The sequence below is a fragment of the Dermochelys coriacea genome, chromosome 2 (assembly GCF_009764565.3).
Source record: "Dermochelys coriacea isolate rDerCor1 chromosome 2, rDerCor1.pri.v4, whole genome shotgun sequence".
NCBI classification, from domain to species: Eukaryota; Metazoa; Chordata; order Testudines; family Dermochelyidae; genus Dermochelys; species Dermochelys coriacea.
In genome coordinates this window covers 26027013-26049017 of record NC_050069.1, presented here as the reverse complement: position 1 = coordinate 26049017, position 22005 = coordinate 26027013, and the positions used below count along the sequence as shown (strand labels likewise).

Sequence of the window (22005 nt, the reverse complement as noted above, 5' to 3'; positions counted from 1 at the left end):
CATCAATATTCTTAGGTGGCAGCATTCCATTTTGGAAATGAAATTTTGCTTTGTTTCTGTTTGGGCTGATTAAAATCACTTTATTAGCTCTGAAATTTTGGGGGCTGATCATGCAAATACTTACAACTTAGTGTAGTGCTTGGTACCATTAATTTTTCTCTCTTGTTGCATGACTGACTGTATGATGAGAGGGCCAAAAACTAATTTCACAGGGTTTTTTATGGAAGGAGGGACGGGAGCTCACTGAGCAGGACTTTAAAGGGATTATTCTTGACAATTCAATATTGTAGACCCTCTGCTGATTTTGTATTTGATCTAATATATAGTAGCAGCAAAACATTCAGGAACATATGAAGACAGATGCTTGGCACGAAGCTGACCTAACTTGTTGGCAGAGGACCCCTGCTGCATAAGGAAATCTGCTGTTGGAGTTGATCCACCATAGCAGCTCCTACACCAGCCATCAAACCTTGGTGTGGGTATGTCCAGGGGAAAAGAGACCAAGGCTGGGATGTCCCTATGTCCTAGAAACCCCCAGCTGCCTGAAGGGCTGAGGGATGTTGACAGCTGTGTGAGCAATCCTGAGCCTGCTCCAAAATATGCCAAGTTCTGGGCTGATACAGAACCATCCATGGGCTTGGTGACTCCTCTGTGCCTTCCAGCTGCACTCTTAGACACAATTGAGAATACGGCCTTTTATTGACCCCGCCAACAGCTGGACTTTCACATTACAAAGCATAACTTCAAAGGGAAAGACACAGCGTGGTGTTGTCCTTGGAAGAGAATTCTGTATCTAATTTTTTTAATGTAAGGAAGCACTGGGTCTACAGTACAGTGTGACCTCATAGACCCTGAGCTCACTTATGTCCCACATACTGCACAATTCCTCATGAGTGAAACCATGAAAGCAACCACATCAAGATGTTTAGACCATTGAGGGCTTCCACGAAACATTACCCACAGTTTTCTGTCACTTCCTTACTAGAAATAACCAAATTCTGCCTTGGCTAACTGCTAAAATATATGTAGCTGAAAGAAAGATTAAAATATAACTTATCATTTTATTCAAAGCTTCATAGATTTTAAGGTCAGAAGGGACATTAGCTCATCTAGTCTGATCTCCTCAATCATAACATTTCACCCAGTTACTTGAGTCCAGTAATTTGTGTTTGACTAAAGCATATCTTCCAGAAAGGCAGCCAGTCTTGGAGTATGTCTACACTTCAAGCTGGGGGCATGATTCTGACTGAGCTAGTGCACTAAAAATGGAATGTAGCTGCAGCAGCATAAGCAGTGAGAGGGACTAGCCACCCCGAGTACACACCAAGAGTCTCGGGTGCGTCGCCTAGCTCCTCCTCCTGCTTGCGCTGCCACAGCTACATTATTTTTAGTATGCTAGTTATCTGAGCTAGTTATTATCTGAGCTCTTGTGAGTATGTCTCCTCTAGTTGGGAATCACACCCCCAGTTCAAAGTATAGACACACCCTTTATTTGAAGATTTGAAAAGATGGAGGATCCACCACTTACTATGGGAGTTTGTTCCACTGGTTAGTCACCGTCACTGTTAAAAATTTGTGCCTTATTTCTAATGTGAATTTGTCAGGCTTTAACTTCCAGACATTTGTTCTTGTTATCGCTTTGTGGACAGGACATTTCCATTCATTTCATAGATTTAGGATCTCCCCACAGGTATTGCTTATGAGGCTTTTTAATTGGAATCTAAGCATTTGTTCTATGAAATGGTCTTTCTTGTTATTAGTGTGAGTATAGTGCATCACAATGTAGTGTAAAATAAGTTGCTGTTCTCTTGTGGGGCATGCAAACAGATGAAACAGTTGCACTAAGAGAGGAGCTCCCCTCACTCTCTGTCATTAAGATTGTGACTAATCCACTTTTTAAACTTGTGTCCAACGCTGTACCAACTATTAGGCTGTACGTTTTTTTGGATGCTATATATGAATCTGAATAATATTGATCACATTTTAAAAATGCCTGGTTTATGGCTAGATTATAATTTTAGAAGGCACAGGCCAGTGAACAAATCATAGCTGAGTGACACAGTGTGTTCTCCTGGCTTCAGGAAGGAAAGCAGTCTATGACTTTCCTTGGTCCGCAAGGCAATTCCCCTTCAATAACACCTGTAAGTATATGCCCCCTCCTAGGACAAAAGAAATATGTGAACATGCTCAGTTTCACGGCAGGAGCACCATTTCAGATTTTGGTGGTGTGGGGGGCAATTTTAACCATGATTCCTGGGGCTACTTAGGCACTTGAAAACTCTACATTTTTGGCAGATAATTTAGCAATTAGCTGACAGGAGCCCTGTATCTAATTCCTTTATAAAAGAAAGAAAATTAAATAAATACTAGATGCACTCAGCTCTAATAACAACATGTTCTGACATCTTGTGGCAAGTCACTTAAGGGACAATGATTAAGTTTAAAATTTTAATCTCTGTTTTTACTTTGTTACTAACTCTGTGGAGAGAGAGACTCCATCAGGATTCCTGGGTTCTATCCCTGCTGTGGGAGGAAAGCAGGGTCTAGTACGTTACAGCAGGGAGCAGATACATCTGGGTTCTATATAAGAACATCATTGGCCATACTGGGTCAGACCAATGGTTCATCTAGCCCAGTATCCTGTCAGTGGTCAATGCCAGGTGCTACAGAGGGAATGAACAGAACAGGTAATCATCAGTGAAGCCTCTTGAGGCTAATGGAAGTTGAGGCTGCACAGCACCAACCTGAGGCTCCGCCACCTAATTCAGCTATGGTGATTTCAGCTGTGGTTTAGTGGCTGGGTAGGACAGATCTCCTTTGTCACCCCTATTAACTCCTATGGTCCCATACTAGTGACAGTTTTGCCCCCAGCTTTAGTGGGAGCCAGATCAAGCTCCAACATGGTGAAATGCAGGAATTGTATAACACTTTGATCAGCATCGGTGGAAGCAGTTTGGTTTAATAAGCCTAGAAATATTTTTGATGATGGGTTACAATGGCATCTGGTATTGGAAAGTGAACTAGGGCTTAACCGCCCATCACCTAAAGGCTAGCAAGTGCACCCAATTAGACATGCTTTGCACATGGGGAGGTGGCTATCTAACTGGCTGCTGGCCAGAGGGGGCAGAGCTAAGCCATAATAGGTAGACTAAAGGAGCTCAGCTGAGAGAGACAAGAGAGGAGTCAGGTCTCTCTGGCTGAGAGAAGCCCACGATTAGGGTACACAGACAGAGATGGGATAGAGCTCTCCCGCCAGCATAATTAAACCACCCACAATGAGCAGTGATAGCTATGTTGGTAGGAGACGCTCTCCTGCTGACATAGCACTGTCCACACCAGCACTTTTATCTGTGAAACTTTTGTTGGTCAGGGGTGTGTTTTTTCACACCCCTGACCAACAAAAGTTTCACAGACAAAAGTGCTAGTATAGACAAAGCCTAAGAAAACAGTATTGTGTGGTGGAGGAGATGTTGAGAAAATGTCTTTCTAGCTTTTTTAGATTTGCTATGAGCTAGGTCAGTGGTTCTTAACCTGGGGTGCACGTACCCCCTGGGGGGCAAGATGCCCTTTCTGGGGGTGTGAGACATGCCAGATTTTTTTAGAAGGTAAATCATCGAAAACACAAATTAAGCACAGGTGCATAAGTACATGTAAGTACAACTACTTTGTTTCATGTATTCTTAATTTTACTGCAAAATAAAAATAAATATATAATTATATCTCTTTCATTCTATAGTTATGATATATCTAGGTTTAAAGAACTGACCTACTTCAACAATTTTTGATAAGGGGTGCAAGAACATATTTTGAGAATCAAAGGGATGCAGGCTGCAGTGAAGGTTAAGAACCACTGAACTAGGTGAAACCTTATTAGTAGGTTAAGACCTCATTGAGATTGATAGATGTGAATTCAACCTCCAATTAACACCTATAAGTATATGCCCCAATGTGTGTGATTGGTTAGATGATATTGTTTCTGCTTCCTGACTGGATGATTCCAAAGCCCACATTGCTTTCAATGAGTGCCATGTTAATGTAACACCAACAGACCCTGGTCATCAGCGGGCACGATCGAACTTGGGACCTCTGGACCTTAGTGCATGAGCTAAAAGCCATATGGCTGTTAGCTAAGGCTGTAGAGCAGACTCATTAATCTCTCTCTCTCTAAGTGGTCTCAGTGCCACTAGATGGGACAGAGCACCACACTCAGGAGGTGTGTGAGTTACATACTTCCCCAGCTGAGGAAGTGTGTCCAGAGTTTCAGAGACTTCCCAGCTGAAATCCTGGACAAGCCCCTACTTGTAATGCCAACAGACCCTGGTCGTCGACGGGCAGGATTGAACCTGGGAGTATTGGAGCTTAGTGCATGAGCCTTTACTGCATGAGCTAACAGCTGTATGGCTGTTAGCTAAAGCTGTAGAGCAGACTCATTAATATCTCTCTCTGAGGCTATGTCTACACTACCGCAGTAAGTTGACCTAGGCTACGCAACTCCAGCTACGTGAATAATGTAGCTGGAGTCGACGTACCTTAGGTCGAGTTACCACAGGTTCTACATCGCAGGGGGTCGACGGGAGAAATTCTCCCGTCGATTTACCTTACTCTTCTCATCGGGGGTAGAGTACAGGGGTTGACTGGAGAGCGATCTGCTGTTGATTTGGTGGGTCTTCACTAGACCTGCTAAATTGACTGCCGGTGGATTGAGCTCAGAGCGTCAATCCTGTCTGTAGTGTAGACATAGCCTGAGTGGTCTCAGTGCTACTAGATGGGACAGAGCACCACACCTAGGAGGTGTGTGGGTTACATTAACATCTCTGGCATAAGCAATCAGACCTCACACAGAGGTGCGCACATAATGAATTTGCAACAGTTCCCTTTTCCACTATTTGTGGGCTCGTCCTCTGGCTCCACTATTGAAAAAGGTGCCACTGCTACCACTTCTTCCCCTTTGCTCCCTAGCAGTGGTTATGGTCTTGGACTGGGACTCAGGAGATCTGGATTCTGCCATAAGCTTCCTGTGTAGCTTGGACAAGTGAAAGAGGTGTTAAATAAGCTCTGATCCCCCCCCCACCCCGTGGGAAAGTAAGTAACTTTAAATGACACTAGGGTGAGGGGCTCACAAAAGGCTTGTCTTCCCATACAGTCTTTAATGATGACTGTACTATGCCAACAGGATAGCTTCTTCCATCAGTGGAAGAAAAGCAGTAGCTATGTCAACCGAAGAAGCAACATAGTTATACCAATATAGCTCTGTAGCGTACACCTGGCCCAGGACAGGAAACATCTTGTATGCAGGGCTAGGGGAGTTTAAAAAAGGTTCTAGCCAAAGAGAAACATTTTAATATGTAGACACAATGGATTACAAAAATCTCAAATGTTTCAAAAAGAAAGCCTCTCCAATCAAAGCACAAGTGTTAAGTGAGAGGATTTTTTGTATTCAGCAAAGGGAAGAACTCATACTTCTCCCTCTTAATGGAAGCAGTGCAGAATACTGTACTGAGATGGTGCTGTGGTGTCTTGGTTTTGTTTAAGACCTTTTGGACAGTCCAACATTGTAGGGACTTGTTTACAAAAAAGTTTATGGTATCTGATTGCTGGAGCATTTATTTCTCCAACAATTTGGCTGACAGACAGTGTGGTCTTTCTATTATGATCCTGTCATGCCAAAGTCAAAGGGGAGAGTCCTTGGGACAAGGGTGTTCACATGCACACACACAGAGCCCATTATTAAAGATTGGTTCTCCACATAGATATTTATAGACCTTAAGCAAGTCACTCTTTAACCTTCTCTTTGTTAAGCTAAATAGATTGACCGCTTTGAGTCTATCACTATAAGGCAGGTTTTCTAATCTTTTAATCATTCTCGTGGCTCTTCTCTGAACCCTCGCCAATTTACCAACATCCTTCTTGAATCGTGGGCACCAGAACTGGTCACAGTATTCCAGCAGTAGTTCCACCAGTGCCAAATCCAGAGGTAAAATAACCTCTCTACTCCTATTGAAGATTCTCATGTATGAATCCAATTGTCCCATTAGCTTTTTTGGCCACAGCATCACAGTAGGTGCTCCTGTCCAGATGATTATCCACCCCATGCCCAGAAGGGCATCTAGAGTACTCAACTTATTGCTCATTCGGGGAAAGAATGTAAAAGTTATGCATTGCATAAACTTTAGGAGACTGATTAATGTGCTTTGTTTTGCTGTCAGGGGGTTACATTTTTGGAAAGCAGGTGGCGGACTGAGGCCGCAGACAGCTGTCTTTCAGCAGCTCACTAAGTAGTGTGCCAAGCGCACGCCCAGGCTTTTAGTGCACTGTAGCAGAGCCCACGCAAAATGGTACGGGTGGCAGTAGGCGTGCTGTAGATTCATGCCCTAGCTTGCAGTGCAGTGACTTGCTGTGTAGATATGCCCTTGGCAGCAAAGTATTTATCCCAACAGGATCCAAGTGTAGTAAACATGGCATTCTTCTTTTGGGTTTCTGAACATATATAGATGTAGTAGCTCCCTGGATCTCTAACCTACAAAGGGTAAAATGTGCCCCAGTACAGAGGAGCCCATGCACTACTTACATCCTCATAATAGGTCTTAGGTGGGACTGAAGTGCTGCATAACCTTTTGCTGGCTCCTGAGCACGTGTGAGTACACTCAGCCTGGGATACACTGGGTCTCCTTAACTCCTGGCGGACATGGATTGGGTTGCTGACTACACTACAACAAATGGGAATTACAAACTACTGCAGTACAACCAACTTCCCTCCATATCCTGCTTGGAGTCTGTATTCTCCTTCAGTAGTTTGGCACACATTCACCCTCTTACTATCCCATCATATGATTTTTGTGAAAATAATACCAGCTCCGTTACTGGGATCCAGTGACCAAGAGTATAAATTTAACAATCAGGCAGTTATTCCCCCTTTCATTATGGGATTTTCCCAGATTGTCTCGGCTATATTTAGTATTTATGTGTCATGAGTCACAGTGGCCACCTGTGGAGTCCATAAACAGAATTTGTAAATAGCACTGACTGATGTGACTCAAGTATTTAAAAACATTAAAAGTCCAGTTTTAGCATGAATTCAAATATTGTTGGCAGTTCCAAGAACCTTGTGTGTTTCCGGCTCCGGGTCTAAGGGGGTGGAATACTGGAAAAGGCATGCTTTGTCCTGACTCTCAGTTCCATCCGTGCTGGTGGGAGTTGTGCTGGCAAAAAAGATGATTATTTCATAATACGGCCAACTCCTTTTTCAGAGGACATTGCAGTCTGTTTAATGTGTAACATGTGGATGAGGTCCTAGTGCACACACTCTGTTTTGATTAAATCTTATCTACACTCAAGTTATTCCTCTCAAGTCAGGCAGCTGCACTGTGAAATAACACTTGAGTTGCTGTGTTCACACAGATGCTGTACTCACTTGTGTGTGGTGCTCTGTGCAGGGCCAGTGCAAGGATATTTTGCACCCTAGGCAAAACTCCCACCTTCCCTCCCCCCGTCCTCCTTCCCCTCCCTTCCCCCCAGAGCATCGCTTATTATAAACTATTATAAATTTTCAAAAATGTCACTTACTATGAGTCACTATTTGAATTTCATCAAATGTTTGATGTAAACATTGATTAAGAGATCAAGATGACTTTTCCTTAAAATTAAGCAATGTTGATTGTAATCGGAAATACACCCTTTTTAGTCACGTATACTTCCTTCCTTCATTCTTTCATATCAAAATCTACTACATTTTATTCTACCTTTAGAATATCCAATTATTGTTATTAATAAAATTTATAAAATTAGAATGGCAGGTACTCCATCATACAACAACAACTGACAATATCAATATGACAAATTTCAACAGCCTACACATGCATATTCGCACATGATAAACGTATACACTCAAATGCTTAACATACACACACAATGGACACAAAGTATTAGCGAAATGATGCAGCAGCAATTGCCAGAGTCTTAGATCTGAAAAAAATCAACAAAAATAGTTAGCTTCAATCAACAACCTCTGAAAACTAGTAAACGTAGCCCTATAAACAGCCTGTCAGAACGGTTAACGGCCGTGCGCGACGAGCAAAATGACGTCATTGCCACTTTGTACCGTCATGAAGCAGTATGCTTGTGCCTGCAACGCAGAGCTGGTGTAGGCTAGAGTTGTAATGTACGAGAGAATGACAAGTTAAAATGCAAGTTCCATGATATTTCTCTTGTCTTTATTCATTTGTTTTCCAGCAATAGTGTAAAAAAAATTTGGGGGGGCATCGCTTTTTGGCACCCCCGAAATCTTGGCTCCCTAAGCAGCCGCCTAGTTCGCCTAGTGCTTACACTGGCCCTGGCTATGTCTCCTGGGCGCATACCCCAGGGTTCTTTGTGCTGCAGTAAGATGAGCCATTCTATGAATTCTTTCCCAGTGAACTGTGGAAAAACTTGTCTTTTCTTTCGGGGCACGTGGGGGAAATTGTGGGAAAGTGACAAGCAGCACTTGAGTGGAACCAGCCTGCATTCACACGACAGAGTGGTCATGTTAGCAGCTGACAAGGTGTGCTGCCTCAGAGATGTGTTAACTCCAGCTTAGCCTATACCCCTTGATAGACAGCAATTCAGGTTAAAAGCACCACGACCCTCAAGTTAAGGGACAACATGCCAGGTATAACTCAGGTTAATTTTGCACTGAAAACAAGCCCAAAGCCACTTCTGAAACCAGGATGTAGGCTCTTAAGTCACTTAGGCACTTTAATTTTTTTACTCTTTGCTTGAAATTTGGTTCCACCTACCCCCTCTTGTAATCTTTGCAGAAAGTCAGTAAATAAACAACTGTCCCATATCTGCAAATGATAATGAGCGTGGAACATTTATTCAGCTACATGTGTTAGGAGGATGCATTTAAGCATATGGGTCCATGTGTTAGAAGGATGTATATGAACAACCAAAAAGCATTACGGAAATAAAGTGAGGGGATACCCTTGTCGAGAGCATAGAGCTTCTAGTGACAGTAATGGGAGTTCAGGCAAAGATTCAGGGAAGAATGTGCCCCTTAATAAATGAACCTATATGAAATTTTGCTGATAATGCCAAAACTCACATGAAACTTGTTGGGTTTTGTGGTTAGTAACAAACTCAAAACTCAGATCATGTGTATCAGAAGATCTGCTCAGACCCACAAACCTTTTGAACCCATTCCAGTTTCAAGCAAATATGACACAGTCCAGAGGGAAGATGGGGAGGAAGGAGAGAATTGCATCAAAATTCTGTAAAATGTACCAGAACTACATGTTTTTATTATGAAGCCAGAGGAAATGTGATGCTCTTGAAGAACTTTTACATTTTTTGGATTCACTTGAACGTGAAACACAAAGCACAAATATCAGGAGGTGCAAAACCACATAGAGCGGGACCAAAAATAAATGCAAAGTAATTTGCATATATCTCTGTGAGCCAAAACCACAAGTTTCACACAGGTCAAGTAGGGCCTGATTCTGCAAGGTGCTGAGTGACCTCAGCTCTTAGAAGTCAATGGAACCAAGTCAAGAGGCACTCAACACTCAACAAGATCAGATCCATAATGAATATCAGTAAGGGTGTTTCCCGTGAAATGCTTTGATTAGGAGTAGAAACCAAAACGCCTACTCGCAGATAGTGACATTAAAAAAATTCCCAAGGAACTAGCAATTTGTAACATCATAATGAATGCAATGCAGGCAGCTGAGCTAGCCAATAACATGAAGCATATTCATCTGAAATTATAGCAGCATCTGATAGCACAGAAATAGCTATGGGTCCATCAACTTTTCCATTATAAACAGCTATAAAAATCTGCTGAAGGGAGAGATTTGGTGTACAGTTTCTCAGCCTCAAAGTAGTTTTAAAAATTGCACTGAATTCATTTTTCATTTTTTTTAAAAAGTCTTTGTGGCATTAAGGAAAAAATTAAATCCAAGTTTTGCAGAACAAATGTTGCATGTCTTTAAAATAAAACATAACAAACTTTGCTTTTTTAAAAGAAAGTTGCAAGGCTTATTATTCCATAATGGAAACCTAGAGTCATCTTATTTCAAAAATAACTTGCCGAGCGTAGAATCATTGCTCATTCCTGATGAGAGCATTTGCTGAGAGCTCCTCTTCCAGACATATGTGGCTGATAATTTGCTGGAAATGTTAAAACAATACTTTAAAATGAAAATATAGTGATTGACATGTACAGGTCTTGCCTGTTTTCTCTGCTGGATGAAGAATGAAAGTGCATGGGGAACTTTATTTGTAACCCTTACTGTGTCTGATATGTAACAAAGATAATTTGTATTGATTGGCATAGCAGAAACCTCAGATGTTTTATAGACTGTTATTATTATGATAAGGCTCACAGTGGGCTGGATCTTTTCCAAACACAAAAGATGGCACAGTCCTTATCTCAATGAGCTTGGAAGCTAACAGAATCAACATATAGGAATCACTTTATCAGCCATTAAAATGCAGCCAGACATCTCTGGGATCAAGCGGAGCCAGCCACCTCTAGAAACACAGCAGCTATTGTAACAGTGCCAGCCAGACTACACAAATTGAGGGAAAGGAAGTAAAGAAGAAAGTGCCTTAGCCAATTAAAGCAACAAGAGGAAGTAGGTAAGTATCCAGCTGTAATATGGCCAGGAACCCAAGGGAGATACTGCTCTTCTTGTGAAATGTGACAGCTGATCTTTTATGATTAAGTTAAGTCTCAGAACCTCAGTGTTAGGATTTACCTGGGAGGCGTACCCCCAACAGCCAGCAGGATATTATTTCACTACTGACTCAGTGAGTGAGAATGGTCATCTTCTGAGTCATCGATACCACTTCCTGCAATACTTAGTTTTTCCTTCCAGGATTCCCGTGCATGTCTGATATGACGCAGATTATGACATTCTAGGGATTCCAAATATATCTAACATCTTGGTCCAAATGCATCCCTGGTGGAGCGTATTTGACTTCAGTAGATTTACAGCAGGGATGAATTTGGACTGTTTTATTTACTCTGATCTAAATATAGCAAGCAATTGCACAGAGCTAATTTTAAAATATTCTTCATTTTTGTTTGGTTCTGCTAAAGTGATGTTGGTAGTGCCACAATCATTTAAGGTTTCAGAATAGCAGCCGTGTTAGTCTGTATTCGCAAAAAGAAAAGGAGGACTTGTGGACAGCCAGTGCATTATGACCTTCTCTTTCAGAGGTTTATAGTTCTGCTGTACTTACTGTGCTAAGCTCTCAGCTCAAGAGCACATTCTTCCTATCAAATTTGGGGAACTAATTGGGTCAACATTTGTTATATGGAAGGTTAAGGACATAAAGAAAAAGGAGTTAAGCCTTACACATATGCTTAATTTTCAGCAGTTGTGTATTTCTGTTGACTTCAGTAGGATTACTCATATGCTTAAAAGTAAGCAGGACCAGGCCTCAGTGGTTAATGGAAATAGTTTCTACCTTACAAAGTCTCATACAATAATTTACATGCACATGGCATATATGCGTGGAAGCCAGGCTGATAATGGACTCAGTTGCTATCTTAAAAAAGCTATTAGGGCCCTAATTTCTTAGGTATCACAACGTAATAGCACTTCACACTTCCATAGAACTATCTGGGTGTTGAGATGTTTCCTAGATATCATTTAAATGAGCCTCCTCCTGAGAGGTACATGTTTTTGTCGATTGGTTAAGATCAGGTATAGGATTGGTTTGTGTCATGACTTGCAGAGGTGCTAAGCACCCACACCTGTTGTTCAGTCTAATTGTGGGAGCTGCGGGTGTGCAGCACCTCTAAAGTCAAGCTGCTAAGAGCTGATGCCAGGATTAGCTCCTGCTTTTGCAAGGAGATGCAGTTACAAGGCACAATGATTCAGATAAGGACAGAGATTTGGAGTAAACCCTGAAATTATTGTCTATTGACACTTAAAGCTAGTTACTAAAGTAGTTTTTTTCAGTGAGAATAATATACTGTGAGCTATGTTCTTACTCGTCAATTGTGTAAATCACCTCATCCACTTGTTTGAATATTGATCGTTACAGTAGATGTACAGTGTTACATATTGCTTATATCTCAAGTGATTGTAGAGATTTTGGTACCTCAGTGTATAACTATTGGGGAGAGGACATAACTTTATAGGATACTTCAGGATGAAACTGTCTAAGGGAGGGAGGGGAAAGCAGATATCCATTGTGGTTATTGCTGAAGTACAAAACACCTCCCCTTTAAAATTGTGGTACTAATTTGCATATCTTAACTATAAAGGGAAACTTGTGTGAGAGAATGATGGAGAAATGGAAGGGAAGGCAATGAAGGAAAGATCTGTTGACATCTTGAATCTATTTCTCAGTGTTTATATCGCCTAATTAGATTCTTGACTGCAAATACCAAAACCCCACATCCAATATCCAAAGAAACTGCCTTAGTCCAACAGATCCAATAAGTTGTATGCCAATGGAAAGCAAAGGGCAATATTTTTTCACAAGCAAGTGTACCAACATTGTATCATTTCATCTGGGCTGTAAGCACTGATAAAGAATGGCTGTAATATTAAAAGGAGATTTTATTTTCTATCACACATCCACAAAACCACATTTTGGCATTTGTCTATTCACTGTTTGGTCCATTTTCCCACAGCAATATCGAGAATACAACCACCCAATGGCTATTCATCCCATAAATATTTTCAACACACTATAAACTACCTGTTTAGATGGTTTTAATATTTACTTCTTGAGTGGAATAGAGAGAACTTGCTATGGAAAGGTCTGATCATTCAAACCCTCTCAGAATGAAACATGCATCATTTCTGTGTTCAGGAGTGCTAGAACAATTTGTAGAGTGGGGGTGCTGAAAGCCATGGAACCAATATGTAAACCCTGTATATGATGGAAACTTCAAGCCCAGGGCTGAAGCAGCACTGCTAGTTCCAGCACCTATCATAGAATATCAGAGTTGGAAGGGACCTCAGGAAGTCATTCTAGTCCAACCCCCTGCTCAAAGCAGGATCAATCCCCAATTTTTGGCCCAGATCCCTAAATGGCCCCCTCAAGGATTGAACTCACAACCCTGAGTTTAGCAGGCCAATGCTCAAACCACCGAGCTATCCCTCCCCACAACATCTATGTCATGTTTTGAACTCACTGCATGGATGATCTTTACAGGTTTTAGTTATTATAAAGAACTGTTACATAAATGTGGCATGTGGAAAACTACTAAGAATAAAGAGCAAGTAGCAAGAGAAGTGCCAATTCCTCAAATACTGGTACAAAAAATTCTTATGGGGAAAGCGAATATACAAGCTCTCTCTAATTAAATCCACTGAACCAATTGCCCAACCAACAATCACGTTGACATTCAGCAGGTTTGGATCAAACCCTCAGGTGATAAAATCCTCCCCTGATACGCTATCTAGTGCTCTCTCTCATGTTTGGCATGAGAAATTGGAAGTACCACAAGAATTATTAACAGAAATTCTTGGCAGATAATTTGAACAAAAGAGAAACGGATTCAAGAAAATGGCACTTTTTGTGGAAAATTTGTGGACACAGGCTAAATGTGTTGAATAAATTATTCATTATTAATAATTAAGTCTGCTGCCATGGTAAGGCTTGCAGGGCACATTATGTAAAAATGTTGAGCACAATCAGCTGTTGACCTACATTTTTTGGTTTAATACAAGTGTTAAATGGTTGGGACTCTTATTGAAAACAGTTATTCTCAACAAAAGATTGACCTGTCACTAATAGCATCATCAGTATCATCGATGGGAACAGTAGATATTAAAGGAAGAGTCATAAGGACTATAGGTCAAATTTTTCCTTCGGTAATGCATACACCAGTCCCACTGATGCCAATGGAAGAGCCAGGTGTGTAACCAGTGGAAGAATTCGGTGTCTCTAGATATCAGGGATGCTTGTTAGTCTTGCATACTCAGACCAATTTGATCTTAAGTGTGTTTTCAACCCTTCTTTTCTTTTATCCAATCCCTGGTGCTCTAGATGGAGAGAAGAGAGCATGCAAGAGGGAGTTCTTGGAGTGGCCCAGTAATTCACAGCAAAACACCTGAAAATTCTTCAGAGGTAGCCATAGGTGCTGGAACTAGAGGGTGCTGGCTTGAAGTGGTTTCCATCATAAGTGGTTTGCAGTTCAGTTCAATGTCTGTCAGCACCCCCACTGTACAAATTTTTCCAGAACCCCTGGAAGTAGCTCTCCAAGAAAGGAAAGGCCATCCCAATACCCACTCAGTTATTATAAGCTAAATAAAGTGACTTTTTCTGTCCAGGAATTATCAGTTAAATAAAGTGACTATTTCTGTCCAAGAAATATCAAGAAAATCTTACTCTGTATGAGACATTAAGACAGAACAAATTGGCAGTGGAAGGTTGTGGATTCATATTTGCTGTTGACATTCTAGTTTGTGTAGGGAAGAGATAATAAAATAAGTCCAGATATGATATCAAGAGATGTGACCAGATTAAACATTAAAGGTCCCCATTTCCTGGGTTTCCACAGTGCCCTAAACAGGGCAGGTAGGAAAGTGTGTCCATGAATCCATCTTCCACTGCATTCCATCGGAAGCAAGCTTCATTCTGCAAGAGGTGTAGCAGTGAGCAACCAGAGGCTCTGCGCTCACAGCCCAGGAAGTATTATGGCACTGGGGCTCCTCTTTTTATGGGCTATCAGCAATTTGCATAGTCTCTCCCTAAGACTGTAAACTCATCCAGGTAGGGACAGTATCTGTCCTCATCTTTTTCTCAGCTTTCTTTGTGTTGGATCTAAGAAAGCCACCATGAAGCAGTGAAAACAAAGTCCCACTGCCTGGCCCTTCTATTATCTATTTCCCTTACAAAGCAGAATCACAGTGGTTTCATGCCTTCCACACCCACTCAAGAAAGCAGGATTTGTTCCAGTATCATGCATCACCCTGAAAATGTATCCTCTTGGGGTGAACCAAGAGAAGAAGGATCCCACAAGCTCACCAGGGATAGGTCAAAGGCACTTGAGTGAACACAATAACCCCTAACTAATTTTGCCCCCACTTTTTTATTATTAGTAGTAGCTTAAGTTTCCAAAGCACCTGTCACCACAGTATCTAAATATGAATATTTTCTCAAGCAACATGAAGCTGACAAGAGGGACACATTTTACAGCAATATCTTGTCAGGTCTCAAAGTCAGTTTTAAACAAACACTTATAGTTCTGAATGTGAGGAGTCCATATGCCTTTGGGCATTCTGTCAAAAAGCTTTTACTGAGAAAGTGTGAATATACTCAGATCCAGTGAATGCAAAAAATATTTTTATATTAACATGGTTTTTGTACACTGGTCAAGAGCTGTTCAGGCAAGGGCTTGTCTCAACAATTTTGCTGGGTCTTTTAACCGCTACTGATGGTTTAGTAATCATAGAATTATAGAATAGTATGACTGGAAGGGACCTCAACAGTTCTTCTAGTCCAATACCCTGCACGCAAGGCAGGACTAAGTATTATCTAGACCATTTCTGATAGGTGTGTATCTAACCTGCTCTTAAAAATCTCCAATAATGGAGATTCCACCATCTACCTAGGCAAGTTATTCCAGTACTTACCCACCCTGACAGTTAGGAAGTTTTTCCCTAATGTCCAGCCTAAACCTCCCTTGCTGCAATTTAAGCCCATTACTTCTTGTCCTAACCTCAGAGGTTTTGGAGAACAATTTTTCTCCTTCCTCTTTATAACAACCTTTTAGGTGCTTGAAAACTGTTATCATGTCCCCCCTCAGTCTTCTCTTCTCCAGACTAAACAAAGCCAATGTTTTCAATCTTCCCTCACAGGTCATGTTTTCTAGACCTTTAATCATTTTTGTTGCTATTCTCCGGTCTTTCTCCAATTTGGCAACATCTTTCCTGAAATTGGGCACCCAGAATTGGACACAATACTGTAGTTGAGATCTAATCAGCACGGAGAAGAGCAGAAGAATTACTTCTTGTGTCTTGCTTACAACACTCCTGCTAATAGAGCCCAGAATGACGTTTGCTTTTTTTGCAACAGTGTTACACTGTTGACTCATATTTAGCTTGTGATCTACTATGACTCCCAGATCCCTTTCTGCAGTACTCCTTCCTAGGCAGTCATCTCCCATTTTGTATGTGTGCAACTGATTGTTCCTTTGTATGTGGAGTACTTTACATTTGTTGAATTTCATCCTATTTACTTCAGACTATTTCTCCAGTTTTTCCAGATCATTTTGAATTTTAATCCTATTTTCCAAAGCACTTGCAGCCCCTCTCAGCTTGGTATTGTCCACAAACTTTATAAGTGTACTCTCTATGCCATCATCTAAATCATTGATGAAGATACTGAACAGAACTGGACGCAGAACTGATCCCTGCAGGACTTCACTTGTTATGCCCTTCCAGCTTGACTGTGAACCACTGATAACTACTCTCTGGAAATAGTTTTCCAACCAGCTATGCACCCACCTTATAGTAGCTCCTTCTAGGTTGCATTTCTCTAGTTTATTGATGAGAAGGTCATGCAAGACAGGATCAAAAGCCTTACTAAAGCCAAGATATACCACATCTACCCTTTCCTGCCTATCTACAAGGCTTGTTAACTTGTCAAAGAAAACTATGAGGTTGGTATGACATGATTTGTTCTTGACAAATCCAGGTTGACTGTTACTTAACACCTTATTATCTTATCTTATTATCCCTGGAATCTCACCAGTCTTCCATGACTTTTCAAAGATAATTGCTAATGGTTCCGATATCTCCTCAGTCATTTAACACTTCTGCCATTTCCACATTTTCTGTTATTATTTCCTTCCCCTCCCACAACCCCTTGAGTAAATGGGCCTACCATGTCCTTGGTCGTCTTCCTCTTCCTTCCAATGTATTTGTAGAATGTTTTCTTATTACCCTTTATGTCTCTAGTTAGTTTAATCTTGTTGTGTGCCTTGGCCTTTCTAATTTTGCCCCTACATACTTGTGTTGTTCGTTTATATTTATCCTTTGTAATTTGACCTAGTTTCCACTTTTTTCGGGATTCTTTTTTGAATTTTAGATAATTGCAGATGTCCTGGCTAAGCCAGGGTAGTCTCTTCCTATATTTCCTATGCAAGCTACACAGTGGCATAGTTTGCTCTTTTGCCCTTAATAAGGTCTCTTTGAAAAACTGCAAACTCTCTTGACTGTTTTTCCCCTTAGACTTGCTTCCCAAGTGATCTTACCTACCAACACCCTGAGTTTTCTAAACTCTGCCTTTCTAAAATCCATTTTCTTTATTGTGCTGTTTTCCCATCTATCATTCCTCAGAATCATGAACTCTGTCATTTAATGATCACTTTCACCCAAGCTGCCTTCCACTTTCAAAGTCTCAGCCAGTTCCTCCCTATTTGTCAAATCAAATCTAGACCAGCCTCTCCCCTAGTGGCTTTCTCCACCTTCTGAAATAAAAAATTGTCTCCAATACATTCCCTGTGCTGGGCCCAAGGAGGTGGTGTAAGGAAGCCTGACCTCCCCCAAACTCCCCCTTCACTGCTGCTCTTCCAACAGCTATCAGCTGATGCTTTGGTGGTAGCATGGGCCCAACCTTAAAACATTTGTGTTCAATTGTTACTTTGGCAGGCTGCCAACATTTTTCCTGAGCAATGCAAGTGAAATGGGAAATTGTGATTTTCAGTGTTTGTATGTCAGCAAAACCTTAGCAGAATTCATAGGATAAAGAAAAAGGCACTTCTCTAATTCAAGTCCTATTAACAACAACAAAAGGTGTTAAAGATTATCAAAAAGATCACAAGAATTTTTTGTAATGGAAGGTGTCAGGTGTGACATTATTAATATAACTTGTGACTGTATAAACCATGGTTGCAATCACTATTATATATTTGCAGCAAATATTGTACAAAGGTTGTCGTGTAAGGTGTCTATGGAAAGGTTATGGTTTGCTAGTTATGATTATGCTATTTGGGTGCATGTATCATTTTTGTATTTAAAGTTATAAGTATTGGCTCCATACTGACTGTATTTCAAACTTGTGCTATGCTTCTAGGTGACACCCCAGACAGTGTGGCATCAGCACTGCCTAACCTGCTTGGTGGCCCATTAAGGACCATCAGCTATACAACTGACCCACTGAGAGACAGCAGACGCACCTTGTGACTCAGCAAGGTATGCAGGGGCATGCCTATGGACAGAACTCTAAGGTTTTTCCATGCCGTGTGATGGACAGCTTGTCTTTGTACAAAGAAAGCCGAGACCACATGGCAAGAGACTATAAAAAGCTGCTGCAGCTCCTCCACCTTGTCTTCAATCCTGCTTCTTACCTCTGGAGGGACTTTGCTACAAACTGATGCTCTAAACAAAGGACTGATGACCCATCCCAGCTGTGGATGTACTCCAGAGACTTGATTTGAACCGGCAGTTTATTCATCACTGCTACAAGCCTGAACCAAGAACTTTGCCATTACTGTATGTAATTGATTCCATTTAACCAATTTTAGCTCTCATCTATATTTTTTCCCTTTTATGAATAAACCTTTAGATTTTAGATTCTAAAGGATTGACAACAGCATGATTTGTGGGTAAGATCTGATTTGTATATTGACCTAGGTCTGGGGCTTGGTCCTTTGGGATCAAGAGAACCTTTTTTCTTTTACTGGGATATTGGTTTTCATAACCATTCAACCCAATAACAAGTGGGACTGGTGGTGATACTGGGAAACTGGAGTGTCTAAGGGAGTTGCTTGCAAGACTTGTGGTTAGCCAGTGGGGCAAAACCAAAGTTTTCTCTATGTGGCTGGTTTCCTTAGAGGAGGAAAAACCCCAGCCTTGGGCTGTAACTGCCCTGCTCTGAGCAATTTGTCCTGAATTGACAGTCTCAGTCGTGTCCAACCAAGGGCAGCATTGATACATCAGGCAACCTAAATAAACAGGGTAGCTATCAGCTCCCCTTATAATTACATGACTGTAAATTTACAGCCTATTATAGTGCCTTGGATTAGAAAGATAGGCTGCATTTCCTTCATGAGTGGGTCAACCAGCATGTGGACAAGGGTGATCCAGTGGATATAGCGTACTTATATTTACAGAAACCCTTTGACAAAGTCCCTCATTGAAGGCTCTTAAGCAAAGTAAGCAGTCATGGGATAAGAGGGAAGGTCCTCTTATGGATCAGTAACTGGTTAAAAGATAGGAAATAAAGAGTAGGAATAAATGGTCAGTTTTCGAAATGGAAAAAAGTAAATAGTGGTGTCCCCCAGGGGTCTGTACTGGGACCAGTACTGTTCAACATATTCATAAATGATCTGGAAAAAGGGGTAAAGAGTAAGGTGGCAAAATTTTCAAATGATACAAAACTACTCAAGATAGTTAAGTCTAAAACAGACTGCAAAGAGGTACAAATGGATCTCACAAAACTGAGTGACTGGATAACAAAATGGCAGAGGAAATTCAATGTTGATAAATGCAAAGTAATGCACATTGGAAAACATCATCCCAATTATACATATAAAATAATGGTGTCTAAATTAGCTATTTACCATCAAGAAAGAGATCTTGGAGTCATCGTGGATAGTTCTCTGAAAACATCCATTCAATGTGCAGTGGCAGTAAAAAAAGCTAACAGAATGTTGGGAATCATTAGAAAAGGGATAGATAATATTGCTTTTATATAGATCCATAGCATGTCCACATCTTGAATACTGTGTGCAGATCTGGTCACTCTATCTCAAAAAAGATATATTGGAATTGGCAAAGGTTCAGAAAAGGGCAACGAAAATTATTAGGGGTATGGAACATCTCTCATATGAGGAGAGATTAATAAGACTGGGACTTTTCAGCTTGGAAAAGAGATGACTAAGGGGGGATATGATAGAGGTCTATAAAATCATGACAGGTATGGAGAAAGTAAATAAGGAAGTGTTATTTACTCCTTCTCGTAACACAAGAACTAGGGGTCACAAAATGAAATTAATAGACAGCAGGTTTAAAACAAACAAAAGGAAGTATTTCTTCACACAATACACAGTCAACCTGTGGAACTCCTTGCCAAAGGATGTTGTGAAGGACAAGACTATAACAGAGTTTAAGAAAGAAGTAGATAAGTTCATGGAGGATAGATCCATCAGTGGCTATTAGCCAGGATGGATAAGGATTCAAAACCATGCTCTGAAGTGTCCCTAGCTTCTGTTTGCCAGAAGCAGGGAATAGGCAACAGGAAATGGATCAATTGATGATTACCTGGTCTGTTCATTTCCTCTGAGGCAACCAGCATTGACCACTGTCGAAAGACAGGATACTGGGCTAGATGGACCTTTGGTCTGACCCAATATGGCCGTTCTTATGTTCTTCCTTTTAATGCTACCATATTAGCATAAAGGTGGAATGGGAGGTCACTTCTGGTCCAGTTAAAGTCAATAAGAGTTTTACTGTTGACTTCAATGTGAAAAAGATTGGGAGCCCTGATCATCTTGGATATCTGGCCTCCTCATATGAATCAGGATATTACATATACAGTGGAAAAGTCTGAACGTCTGCCATGAATATTCCCAGAAGAAAGATCCTTTTCCTCACCAATTTCCACACATTCTCTCTCAATGAACTTTTATGAGGAAACATCCTTTCAAAATAAATTATTTTTCTTACTTGGTTCATCTTTGGGGATTGCCAGACCTAGGTTTTTCTTGACTCAACAGACCACCAGAAAGTTCAGAGAAGAGTCTACATGACTCTTCTGCAAAAGATTTGGATTTTCCAAATGACAGCTTACAGTTACATGTTTCTATCTTTTTCAGTCAGTCAGTACTGCAAAAATAATAGCAGAGAAAACAAGAGATTATGTTAATAGTTCCCAAATGACTAAAAAGAACACATAAATGCAGATGACAACAGATTTTCTTATGACGCCAAGAAGAGGTGCATTTTGAATTTAGGAGAAAAACATTTGTAACATTCCCATTTATCAAGATATATTGGAAAGTTTGTGTTCAAATAATTCTCTTTGAATTACTGGCAAAATTTATCAAGGCATCCAGCATAGAACATCTGATACAGGTTATAGGGAATTTGCCTTGTGGAATTGGCTCAGAAGTTTAAAGTCTTTTTAAGGAAACACATCTACACAACTATTTTTTCTTGTAAGATTAAAAAAAAAACAGACTGATGCTCTTCAACCATCCAAGAACATCTGTATAGTCAGCACTGACATTTTCCTTTCTGTGATAGATTTATTAGAATCCTTGCTTTTACTGACCACTTTAAAGTATAACCAAATCCATAAATATCACTCTCACTGACCAATTTTTGTTGGTCTTCAACAGGTTTCACCACATAATCAAATGCACAGGGCTGTATTCCTGCTAAGACAATGATGGAACCAGCTGTAACTGCTCCCTGATGTGGGATGTTGCTTACATATAATGTGAGTTTTAATATTAAACACAACAGCTTTTCCTTGTGATTGCTCCCTAAGAAACTGGCTTCACACCTATGTTTTACATAGGCCTCAAGAGCTTCTGCACTAGACTTAACTCAGATTGATGAGCCATGTCAGAAGGAAAGCCCTGAAGGACACAAAATCCTGTTGCCTGGCAAAAAAGTGTAGAACAGTCTTCATGAGAAACAATTCCAGATGATTCTCAGGATCTTTATTACATGATTTGCTGTTTTTATTCAGTTTATTTCCAAAAACAAAATGAAAAATCATATCTAGGGATTAACATTCACAAAGTGTTATACAAATATTAATTAAGCTAATGATATCTTGGTGAACTTTATACATAATTATTATTTCTGTTAAACATATGGGGAAACTGACCCTTATTAAACTCTATAGGAATGTTCTATAGATATTAAACCAATTGGAATCTATAGAAATTGAAGTGAGTTCTATAGCTGTTAGTCTAAAAACAAATCAAATTTAGCAGAGAACTACTGTCTTTTAACAGTATTTTTGCACTTTCCTATAGAAATCTGTAGCAGGAGTATAATTTTCTATTATGTTCTATGGGATTGCCCAAAACACCCGTGGAAAAGT

The 22005-nt window shown here is 40.6% G+C and overlaps 1 protein-coding gene across 1 annotated transcript in view; it reads right to left on the bottom strand.

Annotated features, from left to right (window-relative positions):
* Positions 1 to 22005, bottom strand: part of TNFRSF11B (TNF receptor superfamily member 11b) — an 85322-nt gene that overhangs the window by 56255 nt on the left and 7062 nt on the right. Inside the window, exon 2 of the mRNA XM_043507405.1 lies at positions 20616 to 20774. Coding sequence (XP_043363340.1) covers positions 20616 to 20624 — 9 coding nt within the window. The 5' untranslated portion in view covers positions 20625 to 20774. The remainder of the gene's footprint in view (positions 1 to 20615; positions 20775 to 22005) is intronic.